General features: G+C 45.4%; 1 protein-coding gene across 1 annotated transcript in view; it reads right to left on the bottom strand.

The window, feature by feature from the left end:
* The window catches only part of LOC311109912 (collagen alpha-1(XVIII) chain-like), a gene marked incomplete at its 5' end in the record, with an annotated part of 28,495 nt that extends 3,412 nt beyond the window's left edge, over window positions 1-25,083 (bottom strand). The window contains 35 exons of the mRNA XM_084152928.1: window positions 16-175; window positions 350-472; window positions 570-604; window positions 722-775; window positions 886-916; window positions 1,113-1,178; window positions 1,364-1,429; window positions 1,707-1,760; window positions 4,604-4,639; window positions 5,063-5,140; window positions 5,234-5,293; window positions 5,571-5,606; window positions 5,715-5,744; window positions 5,840-5,923; window positions 6,036-6,071; window positions 6,202-6,300; window positions 6,400-6,426; window positions 6,516-6,587; window positions 6,762-6,893; window positions 7,647-7,691; window positions 8,286-8,342; window positions 8,489-8,623; window positions 8,711-8,764; window positions 8,870-8,953; window positions 9,054-9,116; window positions 9,309-9,335; window positions 9,450-9,656; window positions 9,765-9,782; window positions 9,946-10,100; window positions 11,521-11,577; window positions 12,004-12,079; window positions 12,217-12,270; window positions 12,505-12,585; window positions 13,789-14,336; window positions 24,087-25,083. Coding sequence (XP_084009054.1) covers window positions 16-175; window positions 350-472; window positions 570-604; window positions 722-775; window positions 886-916; window positions 1,113-1,178; window positions 1,364-1,429; window positions 1,707-1,760; window positions 4,604-4,639; window positions 5,063-5,140; window positions 5,234-5,293; window positions 5,571-5,606; window positions 5,715-5,744; window positions 5,840-5,923; window positions 6,036-6,071; window positions 6,202-6,300; window positions 6,400-6,426; window positions 6,516-6,587; window positions 6,762-6,893; window positions 7,647-7,691; window positions 8,286-8,342; window positions 8,489-8,623; window positions 8,711-8,764; window positions 8,870-8,953; window positions 9,054-9,116; window positions 9,309-9,335; window positions 9,450-9,656; window positions 9,765-9,782; window positions 9,946-10,100; window positions 11,521-11,577; window positions 12,004-12,079; window positions 12,217-12,270; window positions 12,505-12,585; window positions 13,789-14,336; window positions 24,087-25,083 — 3,937 coding nt within the window. The remainder of the gene's footprint in view (window positions 1-15; window positions 176-349; window positions 473-569; window positions 605-721; window positions 776-885; window positions 917-1,112; window positions 1,179-1,363; window positions 1,430-1,706; window positions 1,761-4,603; window positions 4,640-5,062; window positions 5,141-5,233; window positions 5,294-5,570; window positions 5,607-5,714; window positions 5,745-5,839; window positions 5,924-6,035; window positions 6,072-6,201; window positions 6,301-6,399; window positions 6,427-6,515; window positions 6,588-6,761; window positions 6,894-7,646; window positions 7,692-8,285; window positions 8,343-8,488; window positions 8,624-8,710; window positions 8,765-8,869; window positions 8,954-9,053; window positions 9,117-9,308; window positions 9,336-9,449; window positions 9,657-9,764; window positions 9,783-9,945; window positions 10,101-11,520; window positions 11,578-12,003; window positions 12,080-12,216; window positions 12,271-12,504; window positions 12,586-13,788; window positions 14,337-24,086) is intronic.
* Between the last annotated feature and the right edge of the window lie 1,620 nt (window positions 25,084-26,703).

The raw sequence follows: 26,703 nt of genomic DNA, 5'->3' as shown, positions 1-26,703 counted from the left end.
GAGAGTACGTCTCACTCTGTGATGGCCTGTAGGCTCCAGGTGAGGAGGATGATCCTGGAGGTCCGGGGGGCCCCGGTGGGCCTGGGTTCCCTTGCCTGCCTTCGTACCCTCTTCCTGGGTGACCTGGAGGGCCCTGGGGCCCTGAAGGACCGATGATGGACTCTCCCTTTGGCCCCTGGAGATAGATAGATCAGATAGATTAGTTTTTTCCTTAAAAGGAATTTGTCTTGCCCATTACGACTTGCCATTGAATTCCATTCTACATGTCATTTGATGCAAGGCACTGATAAAACATGGAGAATGCAGTGAAATAAAATGGCTGTTGTTGTTGTTCAGTGGTTATTCTTACTGGAAGTCCTGGAGGTCCAGGTTGACCACCCTGTCCACCGTAACCTCCGCCATAATATCCTCCAGCTGGGTCGCCCTTCTCCCCCTTCATCCCAGAGTCTCCTCTCTCTCCCTTCATCTCGTTCTGCGGACACACACCGTGTAATTTGACCTCACGTCAAACACATACAGAAGCATGGCAGGTTGTGAGTGTGGAGCGCCTTAGTAGTTATATCACTTACCTTGAAGGTGTAAATGTCAAAGTTTGACGTGAGACCTACAATGGACACAATAGAACATGAGTTCAATCAGCTCAATCTCATGTGTTAGTACAACTAAGGCCAAAGGTAGTAAATAACTAGTTGTCCAGCTGCTATAGCTGTTTTGAATGTACCTGGTACCCCAGGTATTCCTGGTACTCCACGATCACCTTTCTCTCCTTTGGAGTCTGATGGGGGGAGGAAAAAGGGCAACATGTAAGCGAACACATGACATAGTTTTACATGTAACGTTTTATGTCATGGTGTGAGACTGGCCAATGAGAATGAGTTGACTTACCAGGATAGAACCGTGAGACATCATCATACCTCTGAGTCTGAAACAGAACCAAGGAGGAGAAAAGATACACTACTGTACGTTGGAAAGAGACCATATCAATTTGTAAACACACATTAGTGGCTTTGTGGGTTTTAACAACTAAACCAGCAGGTAGTAACCAAGCTGATTTACACATTACAGCACCAAAGCCTGGGAAAGATACAATACTGGATCAGACATCTACTCACGTTGAACCTGTCCAGAGGTACTGCTGGCCCGGGGGGTCCGGGTGGGCCGGGTGGTCCTGGAGGACCCTAAAAACATGGATCAATCTGGGTTAAACTGAGACCTAGCATTACAACCACACCAAAACGATGATCTACCAATACAACTGATTTTATGAACAATTACTTTTTGGACATGCTGACCTCTGGGTTGTACCCCAACAGTCTTTCACTTATGATTCACTTCAATCACCAACCAGTGGTGCCATACTTACTGTGTATCCATATCCTCCAGCTGAATCCCCCTTCTCTCCTTTGACACCATTCAACCCAGGACGGCCCTGTAACCAACACACTTGCTTAGTTCCAACAGCAACAGTACATCATCAGTTTGTTAAGACTGTATGGAAAATAGGACACTTGGATTCTTTCTAAAGGAGACTTCTGTGCCATTTAGCATATACTTTTATTCAAAGCGACTTACAGTCGTGTGCATACATTTTTACATATGGGGGTCCTGGGAATCGAACCCACTATCTTGGCATTACAAGCGCCGTGCGCTACCAACTGTGCTACAGAGGTCCACCACTTGACTGATAGCTGAACAGAGGTACTTACCGGTCTACCTGGCATGCCGATATCTCCCTTTAAACCAGCTGGACCATAGGGACCCTATAGAGACAGAGAACAATATAAATCTACCAGCTGGACCCTATAGAGACAGAGAACAATATACATCTACCAGCTGGACCCTATAGAGACAGAGAACAATATAAATCTACCAGCTGGACCCTATAAAGACAGAAAACAATATAAATCTACCAGCTGGACTCTATAGAGACAGAAAACAATATAAATCTACCAGCTGGACCCTATAGAGACAGAAAACAATATACATCTACCAGCTGGACTCTATAGAGACAGAGAACAATATAAATCTACCAGCTGGACCCTATAGAGACAGAGAACAATATAAATCTACCAGCTGGACCCTATAGAGACAGATAACAATATAAATCTACCAGCTGGACCCTATAGAGACAGAGAACAATGTACATCTACCAGCTGGACCCTATAGAGACAGAGAACAATATACATCTACCAGCTGGACTCTATAGAGACAGAGAACAATATAAATCTACCAGCTGGACCCTATAGAGACAGATAACAATATAAATCTACCAGCTGGACCCTATAGAGACAGAGAACAATGTACATCTACCAGCTGGACCCTATAGAGACAGAGAACAATATACATCTACTTATAATAATAATAATATGCCATTTAGCAGACACTTTTATCCAAAGCGACTTACAGTCATGCGTGCATAAATTTTTTTTGTGTATGGGTGGTCCCGGGGATCGAACCCACTACCTTGGCGTTACAAGCGCCGTGCTCTACCAGCTGAGCTACAGAGGACCACACTACTTGCTGGAACATAGGGACCCTATACAGACAAATAAACAATATAAATATAACAGCTGGACCCTATAGAGACAGAGAACAATATAAATCTACCAGCTGGACCCTATAGAGACAGAAAACAATATAAATCCACCAGCTGGACCCTATAGAGACAGAAAACAATATAAATCTACCAGCTGGACCATAGGGACCCTATAGAGACAGAGAACAATATAAATCTACCAGCTGGACCCTATAGAGACAGAGAACAATATAAATCTACCAGCTGGATCCTATAAAGACAGAAAACAATATAAATCTACCAGCTGGACCCTATAGAGACAGAAAACAATATAAATCTACCAGCTGGACCCTATAGAGACAGAAAACAATTTAAATCTACCAGCTGGACCCTATAGAGACAGAAAACAATATAAATCTACCAGCTGGACCCTATAGAGACAGAAAACAATATAAATCTACCAGCTGGACCCTATAGAGACAGAGAACAATATAAATCCACCAGCTGGACCCTATAGAGACAGAAAACAATATAAATCCACCAACTGGACCCTATAGAGACAGAGAACAATATAAATCTACCAGCTGGACCCTATAGAGACAGATAACAATATAAATCCACCAGCTGGACCCTATAGAGACAGAAAACAATATAAATCCACCAGCTGGACCCTATAGAGACAGAAAACAATATAAATATATCAGCTGGACCATAGGGACCCTATAGAGACAGAGAACAATATACATCTACCAGCTGGACCCTATAGAGACAGAAAACAATATAAATCTACCAGCTGGACCCTATCGAGACAGAGAACAATATACATCTACCAGCTGGACCCTATAGCGACAGAGAACAATATAAATCTACCAGCTGGACCCTAAAGAGACAGAGAACAATATAAATCTACCAGCTGGACCCTATAGAGACAGATAACAATATAAATCTACCAGCTGGACCCTATAGAGACAGAGAACAATGTACATCTACCAGCTGGACCCTATAGAGACAGAGAACAATATACATCTACTTGCTGGAACATAGGGACCCTATACAGACAAATAAACAATATAAATATAACAGCTGGACCCTATAGAGACAGAGAACAATATAAATCTACCAGCTGGACCCTATAGAGACAGAAAACAATATAAATCCACCAGCTGGACCCTATAGAGACAGAAAACAATATAAATCTACCAGCTGGACCATAGGGACCCTATAGAGACAGAGAACAATATACATCTACCAGCTGGACCCTATAGAGACAGAAAACAATATAAATCTACCAGCTGGACCCTATAGAGACAGAGAATAATATAAATCCACCAGCTGGATCCTATAGAGACAGAAAACAATATAAATCCACCAGCTGGACCCTATAGAGACAGAGAACAATATAAATCTACCAGCTGGACCCTATAGAGACAGATAACAATATAAATCCACCAGCTGGACCCTATAGAGACAGAAAACAATATAAATCCACCAGCTGGACCCTATAGAGACAGAAAACAATATAAATCTACCAGCTGGACCATAGGGACCATATAGAGACAGAGAACAATATACATCTACCAGCTGGACCCTATAGAGACAGAAAACAATATAAATCTACCAGCTGGACCCTATAGAGACAGAGAACAATATAAATCTACCAGCTGGACCCTATAGAGACAGAGAACAATATAAATATACCAGCTGGACCCTAAAGAGACAGAGAACAATATAAATCTACCAGCTGGACCCTATAGAGACAGAGAACAATATAAATCTACCAGCTGGACCCTATAGAGTCAGAACAATATAAATCTACCAGCTGGACCCTAGAGAGACAGAGAACAATATAAATATACCAGCTGGAATATAGGGACCCTATAGAGACAGAGAACAATATAAATCTACCAGCTGGACCCTATAGAGACAGAGAACAATATAAATCTACCAGCTGGACCCTATAGAGACAGAGAACAATATAAATCTACCAGCTGGACCCTATAGAGACAGAGAACAATATAAAGTACATCCACGGTTATCTTTGGCTAATCAGAAACAAAGCATATCAATGTTAAAGGGGACAGTACTTACAGGAGGTCCCACAGGTCCCGGGAGTCCTTTATCTCCCTGCACACACAGAGGTCAAAGGGTATAATAATTGAATGTGGCATGGCACATATGAAAGAGGTGGACAAACACATACACTACCGGTCAAAAGTTTTAGAACACCTACTCATTCAAGGGTTTTTCATTATTTTTACCAAGAGTGTGCAAAGCTGTCATCAAAGCAAAGGGTGGCTATTTGAAGAAACTCAAATATAAAATATATTTGGATTTGTTTAACACTTTTTTGATTACTACATGATTCCATATGTGTTATTTCATAGTTGTGATGTCTTCACTATTATTCTACAATGTAGAAAATAGTAAAAATACAGAAAAACCCTTGAATGAGTAGGTGTTCTAAAACTTTTAACTGGTACTGTATGTTCTACATAATACCATACAGTATTGCAACCAACTATAAATCTACTGTGCAGTTGTTCTCACCGGCAGAGACCCCGGCCCTCCCAGGTACAAGGGTCTTCCATCAGGCCCAATGGTAATACCAGGTTCTCCTTTCTCCCCCTGGACAGGACACAGGGTGGAGACATGTCAGTACTTTATGCAATTTTCACTGTACAGAAAACAATATCTGAATGAATGAAGTTGTTACCAGACCTTAGCTGCGTAGCCTGGCTGTCCAGGCTCTCCTGTATCTCCCTTTGGCCCCATAGGCCCCTATAGAAGAAGTTGTGATCAGTAGAAATACAATTATTTATACTTTTACTTTTGATATTTAAGTATATTTTAGCAATTCCATTTACTTTTGATACTTAACTATATTTAAAACCAAATACTTTTAGACTTTTACTCAAGTAGTATTTTACTGGGTGACTTTCACTTTTACTTGAGTCATTTTCTGTTAATGTATCTTTACTTTTACTCAAGTATGACAATTTAGTACTTTTTCCACCACTGGAAACAGTAAAGGTTAATTGTTATTATTGATACGTACTGGGAATCCTGCCCGGCCGGGCATAGATGGTCCACCCTGGAGAAAGGAAATAAGGGTTAGGGTGACTTTATAAGGCATTAGAAAACATGTTAAAACTGCATGTAGAGTAACATAGTGACTGTGCCTGCTGAGTCAGATTCTCACCTGTCCTTGACCCCCAAGAACCCCATCAAACTACAATGAGACAGAGACAGATAGGTCAGTGGTGTCACTGAAACATCACTACAATCCAGAGCAGCCTAGACCGTACAGTAGACAGCCCCACTCACACTGCCTGTCTGGTAGATGATCTGTCCCGGTGGGCCAGGGGCTCCTGGAGGTCCAGGGGCTCCCCCTTCACGTCCTGGCTCACCCTACAACACAACACACACCACAACATAAGAGCCGAGGGACACTCAATAGATGCCTTATATCTGGGGAAGTTCACGCACAAAACAAAATCTACCACCAAAATATGTAACTCACCCTTTCCCCTCTGTCTCCTCGCTCCCCTTTGTCTCCCTGTGTATAGCACACAAATACACAAGAAATACAACAGAATAGGTTAGTGCACTTTGCGTGGGTTACTCTAAAGCCAAAGTAACATTCTAATACAGTCTGGGGAGGTGGCTGAGGGATAATGATCTTCTACCAATTTTCCTGGGAATCCGTCCATCCCTGGTGTTCCATCCCGTCCTCTCGCTCCCTCGCTCCCCTTCTCTCCCGATAGCCCAGGCAAACCAGATCTTCCCTGTATGATGACAGGGATACAGTAAGCATTGGTATATAACAAAGATATGGCCTCCAATCAAACTTAGCAATATATTCAAACGGATTTCCTGGTTCTTACGGGAAGGCCAGCGATTCCGGGCGGACCCTGAAAAACAATGGATATGTGACGATGTATAAGTTGATGTGATGGTAAAGGCAAAACAAATGATGAGTGAATGGCAATGTATAGATCACCTGTGGTCCTGGAATACCTATCACTCCAGGAACACCATTGGACACCGTCACTCCAGAACCCTGCCCGTCACCCTACACGGAGAGGACACAGATACAGTTCAAAAAAGACAATACCACTAAAATATATGTAGTCAAATGTATGTAGTCAATTTGGTAACAATTTATTTCAAGGGAGCTTTGGGGTGGGAAGTGAAGCTGTAGTTTATGTAGTTTACATGGGTTGCATGAGTTGTGTACAGTACTCACATAACGCACGGGGTAGGAAGGTCCGGGGGGTCCTGGTGGTCCTGGTGGCCCAATCGGTCCCATGGGCCCAGGAAGCCCGGCCAAGCCCCCCTGCCCTGCCTGACCAGGCACTCCAGGGTCACCCTGAGAACCCTGGTGGTTAGGAGGGAAGAGGTGAGAGACAGAGAGAGACAGAGAGATTGTAAAGGTGTGTGTGTGTGTTTGTGTGTGTGAGTGTTTTGGTGTGTGTGTGCGTGCGTGTGTGTGAAAATCAGCAGCCATTTACATGTAGACATAATTGACACAGCATGCTAACATACGAAGAAAGAAGCATTCCATAAAAGGGGAAACACATTAAAGCTGAATCGTTACTATAACAAGCAATGCAAATCAATATTGAAATGAATAAAAAACAATTATAAAAACCAATGATTGCACATAGTTTAGTTCCAATATAAAACATCCAGAGTGATAGTAAAATCTCTTAAGCAACGACAAGTTATTGCCATTTTTCCTATAATGAGCACACTGAGGATTTGAGTTTTTCTGTGAGCTGATTCCCCCCACATGCGAGGAATGCAACTGAAACCAAGGAACCAATAGCATGCAGTCGAAACCAAGGAACCAATAGCAGGAGACCCAGTAGTAAAAGTTGGAGAAGGAGGAGAAGGCAGACGAAGAGTTTTGCTAGAGGGAGACAAGCATAAGGGAGAAGATCTGTATCCTGAGAAAATCCTGACCCCTTTCTATTCCTCACACCACCACCAACATCATGTTTAGACTATCGATCTCGAGGAGAAGTCCCACTCCCAACAGCACCAAAGAAACAAGGTCAAAGCGAAGATAGCAATATATTTAGATCTAAGATTTAGAGGTGGGATAGTTTGGGTGTATTTCAGAGCTCACCTTCTCTCCACTAGGCCCTGGAAGACCTAGATCACCAGCTTCTCCCTGCGGATGAGAGAGAGAGAGAGGAAGAGAGAGCGGGAGAAAGAGACGGGGAAAGAGAGAGGGGGACAGAGAGAGAAATACAGAGAAAGAGATACAGAGAGAGAGAGAGAGAGAGAGGTAGAGAGGTAGAGAGAGAGAGAGAGAGAGAGAGGTAGAGAGAGAGAGAGAGAGGTAGAGAGGTAGAGAGAGAGAGAGAGAGAGAGAGAGAGAGAGAGAGAGAGAGAGAGAGAGTGAGTGAGAGAGAGAGAGAGAGGTAGAGAGAGAGAGGTAGAGAGGTAGAGAGAGAGAGAGGTAGAGAGAGAGAGAGAGAGAGAGAGAGAGAGAGAGAGAGAGAGAGAGAGAGAGAGAGAGAGAGAGAGAGAGAGAGAGAGAGAGAGAGAGAGAGAGAGAGAGAGAGAGAGAGAGAGAGAGAGAGAGAGAGAAAGAGAGAGAGAGAGAGAGAGAGAGAGAGAGAGAGAGAGAGAGAGAGAGAGAACAGACAATAATCTCAACAAGATCCCTATACAAAGGACCAGTTCTGTTTTTGATGTATACAGTGATATATAGTATGATCAGTTCAGCTGTAATAAAATAAGTCCCCTCCCTGTCGCTCACCTTCTCTCCACTGCTGGGTCCTGGGGTTCCAGGTCTACCAGGTGGACCAGAGGGCCCCTGAAAAACAGAACATGATATGATATCAATATATAATGGTCAACAAATCGCGGCTTTAATTTCAATACTGTACTTGCGATGGCTACAGTTAACTAGGCACAAAACATATAGTCATGTCAGAGTCATAGTAGAGAGAGGGTCCTCACTGGTAGGCCAGGGGTCCCGTCCTGTCCGGGAGGTCCAGGGGGCCCAAAATTGCCTGACCCATGGGGGCTGACACCACCGGCTGAGGGGCCAGGGGGACCTGGAGGGCCGGGGGGACCTGGTAGACCACGGAGAGTCTGAAGAAATAGTCAACACAATATACCGTTTGTGAAAAGTCGTTTTTCTTGGCCAAACTCAAAATCTCTGCATCAGCTAAAACATACCTGCATTTTCTCCAAATCTGGGAATCCTCCTGAGCCTTCCATATCCACAAATGTCTAGGGACAAATGAAGAAACATTAAAAGTGGTATATTGGTATATTCATGTCTGATCCACATGAATGAATGGGCTGAATGGCCCGATGCTGTAGTGGTTGACTCACCGCGCGGTCACCTGTCCCTGGGCCTGGGGGTCCAGGTGGTCCTGGAGGACCCCTGGGTCCTGGGTGACCATCACCACGATCCCCCTGGAGAGGTCAGAGGGCAAACACTCAGTATTTAACCTTTGGGCACTGCCGATAATCTCCAAATACTCATGCTCTTAACTAAATGGCCTCCGGCCTTTACCTTTTGTCCTTTGACCCCTGAGTTTCCTTGTGTTCCTGGGAACCCTCTGGGTCCGGCGGGTCCCTGAGTAGGGGTCGGACAGAGAGAGAAGCCACAGCTTAGTGAGACTGACACTGTCTGACCACTGCTATTGACCACCACCGCTTATCAATCATGGCATCTGACTACCACTGTATTTCTCCTCACACAATTTACAATGAATAAAAAACCATGACATGAGCTCAATGGGATAAAACATCAGAAAGTGACACTCACTAATTTGCCATCTTCTCCTGGATCCCCCTGGGAAATGAAATAGATATGGTTTGTTACAGTCAATTCAAAGAAAATGTACTGAGACCAAGTAAAGCGAGAATGTTCTAAAAAGAATATGCCAGAAGGTATGGTACAACTCACCGCCTCTCCCTCTGGTCCCTGGGGTCCTGCTGGTCCTTTGACCCCTGGGGGCCCCATCGGTCCCATTGGCCCGGCCACCGGCTGCACCACAGAGCCGTCCCCTAGCCTCACCACCTGGGCAGCGGGCCCCGTAGGGCCGGGAGGGCCAGGGGGACCAGGTACGCCACGGTCCCCCTTGGAGCCTGGGTAACCGAACCCAGAACTGCCCTGTGGGGAGAAAACAATCAACTACCTATTTAATCTGATCACTTCAATGACTAGCTAAGATCAAGTCAAATAAAAAGAAGGTGGGAAGGACACAAAGTCAAACTGTACCTTCAGGCCCTTGTCTCCCTGAATGAGAAAGGAGACAAAGACAAGTTGTGTGTGATGTAACTATTACATTAGTGTCTGAGGCATGTATGTGGTCTGTCTGAATCAGTTGTAATCAGCTATAGGGGTCATCAGTTATAGGGGGTGTATATCACACAGTACTGTTCCAGGCAGCACACACTACCTTTTCTCCACGTTCTCCTCCGCCTGATGAGGAGCCAGAGGAAGAGGCAGAGCTGGAGAGAGACCCCGAGTCCCCCTTTGGCCCGGCGGGACCTCTGTCCCCTGGACTGCCCTTCTCCCCTCTGTCCCCCTTCTCCCCGTTAGAGCCAGTAGAGCCTGATGACACACAGATAGAGGGAGAGGTGGGTGTTAGAATAAACGTCAGAAGCAACATCGTGGTCATTATCGGCATGAATGTTGTTGTCATTGTCACCATCACTAGCATCCTCATCACTGGCATCCTCCACAGAAGCATTATGATTATGAATCACGATCAACATCATCATCATCATCATCATCATCATCATCATCATCATCATCATCATCATCATCATCATCTCTATCATAATCATCATCATCATCATCACCACTATCATCATCATCACTATCATCATCACTATCATCATTATCATCATCATCACTATCATCACCATCATCATCACAGTACCACACCCTCTGTTAGATGGTCAAATCATCAGATCCTCTGTATGCATCTCGTTAATCTCTCAGTTAGCTTCCTACTACCTTTGTCCTCCCCTTCCACAGAGTTCCATGTCAACCTGCTCCACAGAGTTACATGCCAACCTGCTCCACAGATTTCCATGCCACCTTACTCCACAGAGTTCCATGCCAACCTGCTTCACAGTCCCATGCCAACCTACTCCACAGAGTTCCATGCCAACCTGCTCCAAAGAGTTCCATGCCAACCTGCTCCACAGAGTTCCTTGCCAACCTATTCCACAGAGTTCCATGCCAACCTGCTCCACAGAGTTCCATGCCAACCTGCTCCTCAGAGTTCCATTCCAACCTGCTCCACAGAGCTCCATGCCAATCTACTCCACAGAGTTCCATGCCAACCTGCTCCACAGAGTTCCATGCCAACCTATTCCACAGAGTTCCATGCCAACCTGCTCCACAGAGTTCCATGCCAATCTGCTCCTCAGAGTTCCATTCCAACCTGCTCCACAGAGCTCCATGCCAATCTACTCCACAGAGTTCCATGCCAACCTGCTCCAAAGAGTTCCATGCCAACCTGCTCCACAGAGTTACATGCCAACCTGCTCCACAGATTTCCATGCCACCCTACTCCACAGAGTTCCATGCCAACCTGCTTCACAGAGTCCCATGCCAACCTACTCAAACGAGTTCCATGCCAACCTGCTCCAAAGAGTTCCATGCCAACCTGCTCCACAGAGTTCCATGCCAACCTATTCCACAGAGTTCCATGCCAACCTGCTCCACAGAGTTCCATGCCAACCTGCTCCTCAGAGTTCCATTCCAACCTGCTCCACAGAGCTCCATGCCAATCTACTCCACAGAGTTCCATGGCAACAGAACATGCTGAGGAGTGCATGATGAGATCTCATCAACCTAGTCCAGTGAAGCTTCCCTGAAATCTGACAGGGAGAAGTAAGGGTATACTGTCCTGGAAATCAGGGACTGGTTGTCAGGGAACTCCACTGGACCTCATTGGAGAGTGTTTATAATATAGCCAGACAGACAGACAGCCGGATGGACGGACAGACAAATGACCTACCTGGTTGACCTCCTGACCCTGGTCTGGACTCTACTGAGGTCTGATGATTCCTGTCACCTACAGTCAATCAACACAAACACACGTTTCCAGCATGCCTAGTTCGTATACTAGAAAACACTAACAACGATCAACAATCAGCCACTCTTGGAGGAAAATGAAAGGTAATGTCTACTTTCTCCACTAGAGGGTGCTAGTGTGCTGTATATCCCAGCATACAGTATGTAAAAAGCGACAAGGTTCTCAAGCCCAGACAAGTAGCGTGGTATTACACTAGGTACATATTTCCATGACAGATAGTTTGACAGTTTTTACATCAACAGTTTTCGTTAGTACTGCAGCTACTCTAAATACTCTAAATATAGCTAGATTGGTTGACTATTATTTGCGCATTTTCAATAAACCTAAGCAGAAAGGAGAAAAAAAATATATTTTGGGGGATAACTTTACAGATTATGTCATCATTGTTCGACTCAGCCCACTGACCTGTCTCTGAGAGCCTGTCGCTCACTGATGACGTCAGAGGGGGCTCTGGCACCGGTCGGAGAGTTGGAGGGGTGGTCTGACAGGAGGGAGGAGAGGGAAGTTAGACAGGACAGACAGACCCTTATCCAATACTTTCACATTGAATCCATCCTTCTATTTCCACATCCCAGAATAGATTAACAGGACAACACAGGATAAAGAAGATACCTTTACAGTTTGGCCTGTCTCTCTTCTGTCCCCATCCCCACTGCCAAAGTCACCTGAGGCCTGAGAGAGAGAGAGAGAGAGAGAGAGAGAGAGAGAGAGAGAGAGAGAGAGAGAGAGAGAGAGAGAGAGAGAGAGAGAGAGAGAGAGAGAGAGAGAGAGAGAGAGAGAGAGAGAACGAGACAGACAGACAGACAGAGACAGAGTAAATGTAAGGCATTTTAAAAAACGTTAGTTGAGATGAATCATATCATATTCCTACTAAACTGTGTCTGGTTCTACAGTCTGATCACTCACAGCGTCCGAGTCATCATCGTCTTCACAGAGTAGCTCAGCTGATCGAGGGTTGCCCACCACTTTCAGCTCAGTGATCGCCCCCTGCACAACACACACACACACACACACACACACACACACACACACACACACACACAGACACACACACACACATACAGACACACACACACACACAGACACACAGACACACAGACACACAGACACACAGACACACAGACACAGACACAGACACACAGACACACACACACACATACAGACACACACACACACACAGACACACAGACACAGACACACAGACACAGACACACAGACACACAGACACAGACACACAGACACACAGACACACAGACACACAGACACACACTGATGGCTGTGAGAAAGGAGATACTGTATAGCCATTGGAGCTGTATGAATTTAATGAGCCATTAATATACAGTCAAATGTAAAGAGAATGTGTCTGACTGAGTCTGGCTGTGACCTTACTAACTCAGAACAGACTGAGTCTGGCTGTGACCTTACTAACTCAGAACAGACTGAGTCTGGCTGTGACCTTACTAACTCAGAACAGACTGAGTCTGGCTGTGACCTTACTAACTCAGAACAGACTGAGTCTGGCTGTGACCTTACTAACTCAGAACAGACTGAGTCTGGCTGTGACCTTACTAACTCAGAACAGACTGACTCTGGCTGTGACCTTACTAACTCAGAACAGACTGACTCTGGCTGTGACCTTACTAACTCAGAACAGACTGAGTCTTGCTGAAACAACAGACAGGGTTCTAAATCTCTCCCAGGGGCCTGATAGAGTTAGACTAGGAGAACGCACGTGTCAACACGCTGTGTGTTAAAAACAGCAGGTGTGAGTGAGATGAAACCTAAACCCACACGTCGTTCGGGGGTAAATCCCTCACTAATTGCTCCCTCAGGAATCTCAGTCAGGTATGTGTCCGGGTCACTGGCAACAGAAAAGCCAGACAGCCAGTCACATCTCACTAACACAGCACCACTAACCCCTCCTCCCTCTAGTAAATCTATTAAATGACCTGTCCTGTCGTCTAGCCTTTCAACTTTGACCCCTGAGCACAGTCACTGACCCGTCTGACCACATGTGATGGTCACATGGGGTTTGACCCAGAGCGAGGGTTGAGGGTGGGGTTGCAGAACAACAGAGAGACATCAAGGGCAGAGTTATGCAGATGTTTTACATGAGGGAACAATATAGTAAATGATAAATATGTGTGGTCAGGTCAGCATTAGAGGTGTGGTTGGCGATCCATACTGTACCTCAAACCTGTCAGGGTCCGCCCCTCCCGCCTGACCCACGAAGATGCCCGCCCCCCTGTCCAGCTCCATGTCATCCGGCGAGCGCTCCAACTTCACTGTCTTCCCAGAGGCGTCGCACCCCATGAAGAAGGTCACCTGGTCGTTGAACACGGACAGAGAGAACTTGGTCCAGGAGTCTAGGTCCAGGGAGGGCACGGTGAAACTAGCAGCTAGGTACGAGGCCTCCGAGTCGGGCTCTGTGTAGTAGAACAGAATCCTCTGATTCCTGCCGTCAGCGTCCGGGGCACTCAGCTTCACCCCCACGTACATGAACTTCTGGGAGGCATCTGTGATGGAGAAGAGGACCCCGGGACTGGAGGGGATGATTTGGAAGACCAGGGAGAAGTCTCGGTAGAAGGGGTTGGGGAGGTGGGCCAGGGCCGGCTGTCCCGCAGCGGTCAGCCCATCCAGCCCTCCGAAGTAGTAGGCAGGTTTTCCCCCTGGACCGGTCCGGGACTCATCAGGAGGCAGGTCTCCGATCAGCTGCAGTAGAGTCACACCACTCTCCGCTGCAGGGGGAGGAGACAGGATAGGAAGTGAGGTCACACACACAGGAAGCCAGCGCTTACAGTACAGGAGTCTCATTGGCCCAGTCCAGAAACAAAGCCCTAGCCCTTACTTAGGTCCCAGGGCACTGTGTAGATCTGAAAACATTGGATAGCTGTAAGCAGTAGAATAAAAATGTCACCTTACATTCTGATTTGTCTATCTAATTCTTTCAGAGCTAGTCTACATTAAGTTCCTAGGGCTTCTTTCAGATCTTGTCTACATTAAGTTCCTAGGGCTTCTTTCAGATCTAGTCTACATTAAGTTCCTAGGGCTTCTTTCAGATCTAGTCTACATGAAGAGCCTAAGGCTTCTTTCAGATATTGTCTACATGAAGTGCCTAAGGTTTCTTTCAGATCTAGTCTACATTATGTACTCCTGAGTGGCGCAGTGGTCTAAGGCACTGCATCGCAGTGCTAACTGTGCCACTAGAGATCCTGGTTTGAATCCAGGCTCTGTCGCAGCCGGCCGCGACCGGGAGACTCATGGGCGGCGCACAATTGGTCCAGGGTAGGGGAGGGAATGGCCAGCAGGGATGTAGCTCAGTTGATAGAGCATGGCGTTTGCAACGCCAGGGTTGTGGGTTTGATTCCCACGGGGGGCCAGTATAAAAAAAAATTTATTCACTAACTGTAAGTTGCTCTGGATAAGAGCGTCTGCTAAATGACTAAAATGTAAGTTCCTAGGGCTTCTTTCAGATCTAGTCTACATTAAGTTCCTAGGGCTTCTTTCAGATCTAGTCTACATTAAGTTCCTAGGGCTTCTTTCAGATCTAGTCTACATTAAGTTCCTAGGGCTTCTTTCAGATCTAGTCTACATTAAGTTCCTAGGGCTTCTTTCAGATCTAGTCTACATTAAGGGCCTAAGGCTTCTTTCAGATCTAGTCTACATTAAGTTCCTAGGGCTTCTTTCAGATCTAGTCTACATTAAGTTCACAGGGCTTCTTTCAGATCTAGTCTACATTAAGTGCCTAAGGCTTCGGGACTTTGAGTTGTTTCTGAACCAGAGCCTTTTTTCTCAGCTCCTGTTTACTCTACGCGCGTAACCACTGGTTTAGGATCAGCTATACACTCTTAGAAAAAAAAGGGTCCCAAAAGAGTTCTTCGGCTGTCCCCATCAATAACCTTTGTTGGTTCCAGGTAGAACCCTCTGTGGAAAGGGTTCATTACGGAACCAAAATGGCTCTACCTAGGGTTGCAAAGGGATGGTATATTACTGGAAACTTTCAAAGTTTACCAGTAAATTACCTGAATTTTGGTATCTTTCAAGGATTTTATTTAATCTATTACAAGACACCTAGTGTCCCTTTTGGGTACTTCAGATGATCACAGGTGTCTGTAATTATCTCTGGCCCTCTGTGTGGCCTTATCATATGTAACATTAATTCAATAATTAAATAAGATGATTTTCAAATACAAAATTGAATGACAAAGCTGTAAAACATTATCCAAAATATAAACCATCATCATGAAATATCATTTTATTTATTTTACTATGTATTTGTTGTCAATGTTTCAGCGTCAAACTGGTGGCAGTTGTGAAAAATGTAAATAGTTGGAAGAGTTGCAGAGTTAATTGAACATATTGCCATTGTTGTTTGATGCTTTTTTCATTATTTAGGCTATTCTCTCTTGAACCAGATGATCTATATACTAGAAACAATATGTGGACAATATGGACACAGATACACAAAATGAATACTATATACTGTATGAATACATTTTGTAAAAGTTATTCAAATTTAAATTATCAAGGTTACGATAGATTGCCATAGATTTTCTATTAATTACCCAAAATGACTGAACATTTCAGTAACTTTGGTAAACTTCTGGTAGCTTTGCAGCCCTAGTTCTACCTGGAATCAAAAAGGATTCTTCAAAGGGTTCTCCTATGGGGACAGCCGAAAAATCATTTTAGGTTCTAGACAGCACCTTTTTTTCTAAGCCTGTACCATCTTCCTTTACCATACCCACAAACCATTATCAGCTAAACAGCCAAACTGATCCCAAGTCAGTTGTTAAGGGCATAGAGTAAGCATGCACATAGGGTACTTTATCATTGACATGAGGTTACCGAAGGGTACAAGGGCACAGTGCAGTAGCAGGTTAGAAAGCACCATGCCTCCATTAGTGTGCTGAGCTTCACCAAGTGACTTAGTCGTGGTGAGTGCCTCAGGTCATAGCCATTCATGTGCAGTGGAGAAAACAACATACTCACTGGGCAAAAACTGGTTGAATCAACGTTGTTTCCACATCATTTCAACAAAAATATTCAATGTGATGATGTTGAATGAATGTGGAAAATTGATTGGATTTGAAAAAAGTCATCAACGCAAGGTAATTTAGTATTTTTTTAACCCAACTTTTAACCTAAATCCAATGACATGGTGAAATGTTTTGTTGATTTCACGTTAGCTGACAACTCAATCAAATGTAAATCAAAACTAGACGTTGAACTGAAGTATGTGCCCAGTGGGTACCAACTCGTGACCTAGCGAATGGTCAGCGAAAGGTCCGTTGCAGAGTGAAATGACAAACCTCAGGCCACATGGACCAAACCCAGTACCCAGTAGTAGTTAATGGTTCAACCTCACCTAGGACAGGTCAAACCCTTCACAGACCTACAGTATGTGGTCAATGATGAACCGTTCTATGTTTCTTTGATGGGCGATAGCAGATCTCGTGACAGCTCACATTCTCTTTCAAGCGCAGCGGTAAGCCTGCTTGACCAAGCTAGGTAGTAGTTGTAAAAGAAAAGCAATTTATGGAGAGAGTTTTGGGGTTCAGGAGGCAGAGACTGTGTCAAATGAACTTGGGCTGGTTTAGCATGGAAAAACGTCTGACTGTAGTCCAGTTCCCATGGACTCAAATAGCCTAGAGGGAAATGAGGAGTAGCTACATGAGACTGACCATCACATTCACATGAAATACAACGTCTAGGGAACTAAACACTGGACAGACAGACATCCTCTCATGGGTGAACTGTCAAAATAGATTTATGACAACTGTTTACAGAAAAGCCCACACTGTACATTGTGAAGGTCACACGAACCAGCGATACTTGAGATTTCCTATCCCTCGAGTGATGTGAACTTAAACAGGGGAAGTGAACTCCGTAACACAGTCATTTAGTCTCAGAGGATCTAGATTGAACCATGAGGCGTTATTCCAGTAGCTAGTAGTGTATACAGAAAAGGGATCTAACTTCTCAATGGCCAAAAGTGCCATTCATAAGTAAGTGCAAAATGATACTGAAGATTATACAACGGGTGGGTTTAATCCTGAATGCTGATTGGTTAAAACCGCATTCCAGCCGGTGTCTATTCCACAAGTTACCACCGGCTAAATCTATGAATGCCCTTTCAGGTGGTTGATTAAGCCTACATTTCAAAATGGACCATGTCTCATATTAGTATCATATTTCCAGTTGTGACAGTGTGAATGACATTTATTGGACTATTGAAGAGTACTTGGACAACAACCAATTCACAATGACTGGAGTCCTACTACATCCTCAAATGAATTGGAACAAGAGACTCAACACTTGCTGGACTAATCCCAAACATATGTTTCCACAAACCAACACTGCAACACCACTTAGTCTCTACAGTCTGTACTCACTCCCACACCATTTAGCCAAGCCAGCTAGGGTCTCACTGGACACTGTTGTTATGCTATCTACATTCTAAACCTGCACGTCAACCGAAGCTTAGCTGAAGATTCCGTGGGATTTCAGCCAATTAGTGGGAGGCTGAGGGGGCGAGGGGGAGGCAGCTTCCCATCAGATGCACCTGCTATTGGTCCATCTGACAGGGCGCTAGGGCAGTCACAGCTCTGGCCCGGTTAGCCCTACACTAACCCAACACTAACCCAGCACTAACCCAACACTAACCCAACACTAACCCAACACTAACCCAACACTACCTCAACACTACCTCAACACTAACCCAACACTACCCCAACACTAACCCAACACTACCGCAGACACTAACCCAACACTACCCCAACACTAACACAACACTAACCCAACACTACCCCAACACTACCCCAACACTAACCCAACACTACCCCAACACTACCCCAGCACTACCCCAACACTAACCCAATACTACCGCAGACGCTCTTATCCAGGGTGACTTACAGTAGTGAGTACATACATTTTCTTATTTTTTCCCCCGTGGGAATCAAACCCACAACCCTGGTGTTGCAAACACCATGCTCTACCAACTGAGCCACATGGGACCAGGGTGGCTGGCCAGGCAGGCAGCTTCCCTTCCCTGTTCCCAATCTGACATGATTCCATGATTCTCCACGCTGGTCTGATCCTTCACGCTATCCTGGCAACGCTCAGGGACATTCCACAGCACTGCAGTAATAGGGAGATGAATTTACAGAGTTCCAGGGATTCCCAGTCGGACATAGGAGATTAAGGGAATATCCTGTCGGTTACGTACTGCAGATGTCCCATCCCAATAGGGAATATATTCCCACCTCCCACAGATCGAGGAATCTATGGCCTACAGTGCACATTTTTACATTTGCAAAAAATTACATCAAACCTGTTTTTGCTTTGTCATTATGGGGAATTTTGGGTAGATTGACGAGGGAAAATAGTTTTCTCAGGTTTTTAGGCATTTTATTTTCAGGTCACTCCAGAGATGTTTGATCAGGTTCAAGTCCGGGCTCTGGCTGGGCCACTCAAGGACATTCAGAGACTCTTCCCGAAGCCACTCCTGCGTTTTCTTGGCTGTGTGCTTAGGGTCGTTGTCCTGTTGGAAGGTGAACCTTCGCCCCAGTCTGAGGTCCTGAGCACTGGAGCAGGTTTTCATCAAGGATCTTCCTGTACTTTGCTCCATTAACCTTTCCCTCAAACCTGACTAGTCTCCCAGTCCCTGCCACTGAAAAACATCCCCAGAGCATGATGCTACCACCACCATGCTTCACCATGTGGATGGTGCCAGGTTTCCTCCAGACGTGACGCTTTAAATTCAGGCCAAAGAGTTCAATCTTGGTTTCATCAGACCAGAGAATCTTGTTTCTCATGGTCTGAGAGTCTTTAGGTGCCTTTTGGCAAACTCCAAGCATGCTGCCTTGCCTTTTACATAGGAGTGGATTCCGTCTACCATAAAGGCCTGATTGGTGGAGTGCTGCAGATATGGTTGTCCTTCTGGAAGGTTCTCCAGTCTCCACAGAGGAACTCTGGAGCGCTGTCAGAGTGACCATTGGGTTCTTGGTCACCTCCCTGACCAAGGCCCTTCGCCCCCGATTGCTCAGTTTGGCTGGGCGGCCAGCTCTAGGAAGAGTCTTGGTGGTTCCAAACTTCTTCCATTTAAGAACGATGGAGGCCACTGTGTTCTTGGGGACCTTCGATGCTGCAGAAATATTTTGGTACCCTTCCCCAGATCTGTGCCTTGACAGAATCCTGTCTCGGAGCTCTATGAACAACTCCTTCAACCTCATGGCTTGGTTTTTGCTCTGACATGCACTATCAACTGTGGGACCTTATATAGACAGGTGTGTGCCTTTCCAAATCATGTCCAATCAATTGAATTTACCACAGGGGGACTCCAATCAAAATGTAGAAACATCTCAAGGATGATCAATGGAAACAGGATGCACCTGAGCTCAATTTCGAGTCTCATAGCAAAGGGTCTGAATAAGGTATTTTTGCAAAAAAATCTAAAAACCTGTTTTTGCTTTGTCATTATGGGGTATTGTGTGTAGATTGATGAGGAAAAAATTATAATTTAATCAATTTTAGTATAAGGCTGTAATGTGACAAAATGTGGAAAAAGTCAAGGGGCCTGAATACTTTCTGAATGCACTGTATATTACTGTATAACATTGTTTTATCCCTGTCTTCTCTATCCCCTCTTCATCCTCTCCTCTTCACCTCTTTTATCCTAGCAAAGAGCTTCCTCTTATAACAAGCCAAGAGGGCGTACCTAAAATGTCCTGCAAACCAAACATTGACTATTTTAACTACAATCCGCCTAGTTACCTCATGTCTGAGTTTCACTCTGTTTTAAATAAACGTAGGTATGTCACAGTGAACAATAAACGAGTTTATAGAACGCTACCTCATTGCAGAAGGATTTATTGCCTCAAGACCGTGCTGAAGAAATCGTTCTGTGCTCTTTGTCTGAAAACTGTAATAAGTCCTTGTTTGGGAAAATGAGAAGGCCTACTAACTGTGTGCAAAGAGCAACAGAAAACTATTTTCCTAATTCAATGATGCATCAGAGAGAGCCAGAGGCCAAAGCACCAAATGTATGTTTGTTTAAACCTCCATGTTCCAAGATGACAGTGCCAAAAACTACTGTACGAACATAAGAATGTACTTTAATTACAATAATGTAAGTAGCCAAAAGTGAAACCATTATCATTGTTTATTGGTGCTAACTTGCAATGCTTGTTACAAGTGGTGACTAGCCCATCAAAGACCATTGGAACAGGCTGTAATGTGAAACACTGATCCTACTGTACCGGAAACAGACAGATGTCAGCTGGCGTTTGAGATATAGAGTATCTAACTCCACTTTCCATCCTTTCCAAGGACCCCCCTGTTAGAAAGTCTGAATGGTCCAATCCATGAACCTCTCCAGCTGTGACACATCCCAGGGGACCAGACCAACTGGACCTGGAGAGCTACAGAAAGGGGGGAGCAGAGCCAGAACTGAAAGCCCATCAGTTAACACTTCAGAGTGAGGCAACACAGCTGTGACATCTATGGCATTTCCACTGTTCCCAGATCAGCCCTTAATCCATATTTGGCCAAACCCCAGCCATGGTCAATTAAAGATGACTGATGGTGGAACAAGAAACAAGAAAGCAGAGCACTCCACTAAGATGACATCACTAAATCCAACCTTGTACATTTCCTCTAGGTTTTCATGAAACCATTCTCACTCACTTGGCATTACAGCTTGGCTCAATTGGCTGAAAGCCAGAAAAGCCCCATTCTGCTATTCAAGCTAATGGTTGGATTGGTCATACATAACATAAAATGTGGCGCCACAGCAGCCAGGTTTTCTCTGGCAAGGGCCCATCTTTCATAGATTTTGCCCATACTTGGAATCCTCTGGGAATTCAACTGCCTGCAGTGTTTTGAGTTGAAATACTGTAGAGCAAGGGTTTTTCAACCTACATACCTATAACATCCGTTTACATTATAGATAGTGCAAAAATCAAGACTTATTACAAAACATGATCCACTGCATTTTAACATCAACGCGGGCAAACAAGAATGTAATACCACCCACTTGTTTCCCAGTGAACCAACATGAACATTGGCATGTAATGAACTGGGAAATCCCCTTGACACAAAAGACTCTCTCTTTCTCTTAGTTGTTCTCTTTACTCTTCTTCAGATGGTTGACTGTACATTTAATTGCTGCCTTTCCACCCTTTATATCTAACTATCACTGACAGACTGTGTAAAATGGTGGGTGTCCCATGACCCCTAGTGAAGATTCCGTGCCCCGCTGTCTGGTCTGAATCAGACGGCTCCTTGTTGGAAGGGGGCACGCAAAGACACCCTCACCCTTTCTCCCAAACCAGAGGGCACAATCGCCACACTCTTCCCCAGAGCAGATCATTTTGCATGAATCTACCACCCCCAGCCACACTCCCATACAGCCCCAGTGTGGATGAGATGAATCCATTGTTCAGACTGCAGTGGTCTGCTCTACTGAGAAGGCAGTCTCCACTCCTCCAAGACACATGCTACATTCCAATCCTCATACTCACTGATTATAGACGTCGATTGAGTCCCAGAAATACTATAATACAGTATGGAGGCTGTGTAATATAAAGATGGCAATGAAAAGAGGCTGGCGAATCTCGATAAGGGTCGGATTGATTGTCACCCACCAACCCTAATTCCATAGGTCGCCCATTGGTACAGATAGTGGCATGAAAATGCTTTGTAGATTTACAAAGACAAGATGGTTGACCCTCTTAAGCCAGATAGTTTTGAGTGAAATCTTAAGATGGCTGTTTGTAATAGTTTGTTTACATCATTATACCTATAGGTCCATCACCAGCCTACCCACCAACCCATGCATCCCTGCATCCATCTCCACCTCTCATGCTGATAGGACAAACTTAATGAACTGAGTAAAACAGGATATTGAAATAGATCCTACAGCTAGAAAAAGGCCCAACAGTAGTAGAGAGCCCCATGAAACAGACTAACGTCAACTCCAGAACAAAACATGACATTCCATTTAAACTCCCATCTCAAATGACAACAAGTCAACCAAAGGAAACAAAGGATAGAGTGCACTGAGTGTGTGTGTATGTGTGTGTGTGTCTGAGTGTGTGTGTGTGTGTGTCTGAGTGTGTGTGTGTGTGTGTGTGTCTAAGTGTGTGTGTGTGTGTGTGTGTGTGTGTGTGTGTCTGTGTGTGTGTGTGTGTGTGTGTGTGTGATTCAGTGTGTATGTACAAGTCTAGGTATGCACCCCAGAAGAGGGTGACATGCTGACAAGCACGGTGCTGTTCCATAGCTTTTCTTGGCAAACAGAAGCACCAAATAAATCACAAATGAACATGTGCTGAAGTGATTTCGCCAAAGCTTGTCGAGCAAAAACACGACGAGTGCAAACTACAATGAAATGAGTACTCAGCTCCTTGCAATACAGCCAATATAGGAAACAGTCTTTCTGTCATGTCTCATATTGACCTATTCTGTCATATATTAGAATGAAAGGAAAACAGTGTCATACATGTGTACTACTACACTGCTATGCATTTCTTTTAAATGAGCCTTCCAAAAATCGTGGCTTTAGAGCCTAACCCCTATTTTATAGGACTATGGTTTATGTTAAAGTTGAATCGTTATCTAAACTCCTACCCTACTTGCTAAAAGTTAAGTTAATATGGGCAATAAAAAATGTTTAGAAGCCTGAGCACTTACAAGTCCCCATGGGAAAACAACTCTGTGATAAATATGGCTTGATTCGTTTTATGTGCTGTGACTCTGAACTCAGACTATCAAGTCTCCCATGCATACACAGTAGGGCATGATTTATTGAGCTGTCATAGCCTGCCGAGCTAAAGCCGAGGTAGAGCTTATAGAAGTCTTCCTGTCCCTTTATGGGGCCGAACCCTGGAGAACAGATTCTAAAAAGTGTGCATTTTCCACTTCTCCATATGCTTCTTTACTGCATCACATTAATCACAAGTCGACCCTACAGTACAAATCGGCATATCTGAATCCTCATAAATGCTGCATTGGGAAGAATGCATACGAATAGCAGGAAAAGCATTTTCCACTGTCGGAAAACAAAAGACTGGAGCATGATTTTGTCCTATGCTTCATGTATATTTCATGGGTTTTTCTCCACTCTATGCAGACAAAACATTCTCATTAACGTTAGCATTCATACAAAACATGCAAATGCTCCCAGGTTGGTGGTCTATAGTGCCGGTCAGTCATGCTTGTGTTCGTGTCACACTTCTGAGCATGTGCGGTGGAGTATGATTGACCCCAAAACAAGGTATAATCATCAGCATCCCCCGACTAAAAGCACACACTGCCGCCAAGCGTTTTGAAGTCGCTCAAATGTGAGGATAACAAGTGTCTATGCTGCTTCACAAAGGTGTGTTACACACACATGCACACGCACACACACACACACAAAGCTGTCATGACCAGACAACCGGATTCAAAATGTATCTCCAAACAGGATACATTCTAACCCGCGGTTTTACCTTTCCGATTACTAACTGACACACACGACGGACACCGCAACCCCGCCTCCTGATCCCTGTCGGGCAGCATATTACACTCTACAGGAAGTTGCCCATCATCCAGGGCTGGCCAGCAGCTGTCTTGCAGGACATGGCAGAAGCTGCAGCAGGGCAGAAGGGGAACCTTGGTGGGCACCTGACCAGGCAGTGGGCACCTGGGCACCAGGAGGAGGCAGAGGAACCATTCGGCTCCATGGTGGCACCCCGCCTTGGCCAGCCATGCCCACTCTCTCAGGACTATGCCCACCTCCTCCACAGAGGTGTGGTTCAGGAAGTTGGGCAGCGAGAAATGCTTCGACCCCCTGGATATGCAGATCGGCCAATCAGAGGGCACGAGGTGGCAGGTTCCATTGTGGTCATGAGAGGTGATGTCAGATAGGTTGGTCTTTGGTTCGCCCTGTTTCACCCCCTCAACCCCTGTGAGGTCATCCTCCACCACCCCTGTTAGGTTAGTGGGGATAACCGAGCTTTCGCTTTCTCTAAGCCCTGACCCTGAACCCGACCCCGATCCGGTCCCTGAACCTACACCAGACTCAGCCCCCGATCCAAACCCAGACCCTACACCAGATGCTGAACCCGACCCTGACCCTGAACCCGTCTCAGACCCAGATCCTTCCACAGACCCAGACCCAGATCCTTCCCCAGACTCCTCCTTATTAACCGTCTGTGTGGTAGGGCTTGCCACTCCTCCGTCAGTCCAAGTGGTTGGGGTCGCATCCCACGTCTGCACAAACTTACGGATCCCATCAGCCACGTTGATGATTTCTGCCCCAACCCCTGCCAGGTTCTCCTCACCTCTCTTGGGCTGTCCTCCTGCCCCTGCCTTGCCCAGCAGCGGAGCCTTCGTTGGGGCTTGGGTAGTAGGATCAGGGTCATTGTTCCAGAACCAAGCATCCAGACGACCCACGCTGAGAGCCAGAAGAAGGGGAAGGCCCAGCCACAACTTCATCTTAGACATCTTGCTCCTTCAACCCACCGGCATCCAGAACCTCCTGGTCTGAGAGTATAGCTTCCACAACAAACACTGGATCCAACAAGCACTGTGTTCTGTCTGTGTTCTTACTGTTCCCCCACCTAATAGCCGGCTAGTCAACAGTCACTCAAGCCCCCTCTGTCCATAAGGCACACTGCTAGCACAAACACACACCGACCCTCCCTCTAGCACAGCTCATTGTTTCACTCCATGCACCGGCCCACTGCAGAATCATCTCACACACACACACACACACACACACACACACACGGGGAAACCCACATCAGGAGGAGGGGTTACTGTGCTGGAGAGGGGCTTCATTGGTTAATCTGAATTTCTCCCTCACATACTGGCCCCTCCCTCATGTTGCTAGGTTGATGAGTGGGTCCCCTCAGACACACAGTCCTCAATGAGGAGAACATGCACACTGACACACACACACAGACAGAAGACACACCACACACACACACACACACACACACTCCCTCCCTAGAAGGAAAAACCTCTGGGTTGTTTGATGGGAAACACTAAACAGTCTCTGCTGACTGGATGATATTCAAATGAAGCAGTTCAATCAATGTTTCCAAAAAATTATGTTGCGATTACTCATCATTGTCTACAGAACACTACTCCAGTCAGAAAGTGTGTTACAGTTAATTAACTATCAATCAAGTTAGCGGTATTGTGAGAAGGGGTGTCTTGTGGAAGGTTTGAAAAACTCATAGGACCCTAATATTCCCACCGAGCTGAAAAGGGAGTGAAGGGAGGGGGGAGGCCCATTCATTGGGTTCATATAGCCACCACTACCATTAAAAGGTTGAATAGGTTGGTGAACTCCATAATCTACTCAAAGCTCTTGTAAAAAATATATTGCATAACTGGCCATACCTCTGAGGTCATCCATTATCTTACAGATGTGTGAGTGAGTGAGTGAGTGAGTGAGTGAGTGAGTGAGTGAGTGAGTGAGTGAGTGAGTGAGTGATGAACAAAACGAGGGAGAGCAGCTGAGAGCGGAGAGGTTCAGGAGGAGCGTATCTGATTCAATAGACGTTTTAAGCTCTCGGCCCCCAGGGGCCAAACGGCCAGCCCATTGCCTCATCTGAGAAAGACCTCCAGTAATTCCCCCGCTCCATGGTTCCCACAGCCTGGCTCAGTCCAGGGTGCCCCTGATGTCCCCGTACCCCCTCACCCCCATCACCCGCCTCCCTGTCCGCCTGCACTATCCAGCTGTTGCACATTCCTCCTCACAAAGACAGACCTCCCACAACCCTGCTACACCCTTCCTAAACCCCTAATTCACTCCTAATGCACCCTATTACATGACTGATGGACTCCTAGAGAAGCACCGATATCTCATTCTGCTGGAAAAGTTACACAGACATACAGTGGGGAGAACAAGTATTTGATACACTGCCGATTTTGCAGGTTTTCCTACTTACAAAGCATGTAGAGGTCTGTAATTTTTTATCATAGGTACACTTCAACTGTGAGAGACGGAATCTAAAACAAAAATCCAGAAAATCCCATTGTATGATTTTTAAGTAATTAATTTGCATTTTATTGCATGACATAAGTATTTGATCACCTACCAACCAGTAAGAAGAC

The sequence above is a fragment of the Coregonus lavaretus genome (genome assembly GCF_964263955.1).
Source record: "Coregonus lavaretus genome assembly, chromosome: 35".
In the NCBI taxonomy this organism is placed as follows: domain Eukaryota; kingdom Metazoa; phylum Chordata; class Actinopteri; order Salmoniformes; family Salmonidae; genus Coregonus; species Coregonus lavaretus.
This window is presented reverse-complemented; position numbering and strand designations above follow the sequence as displayed.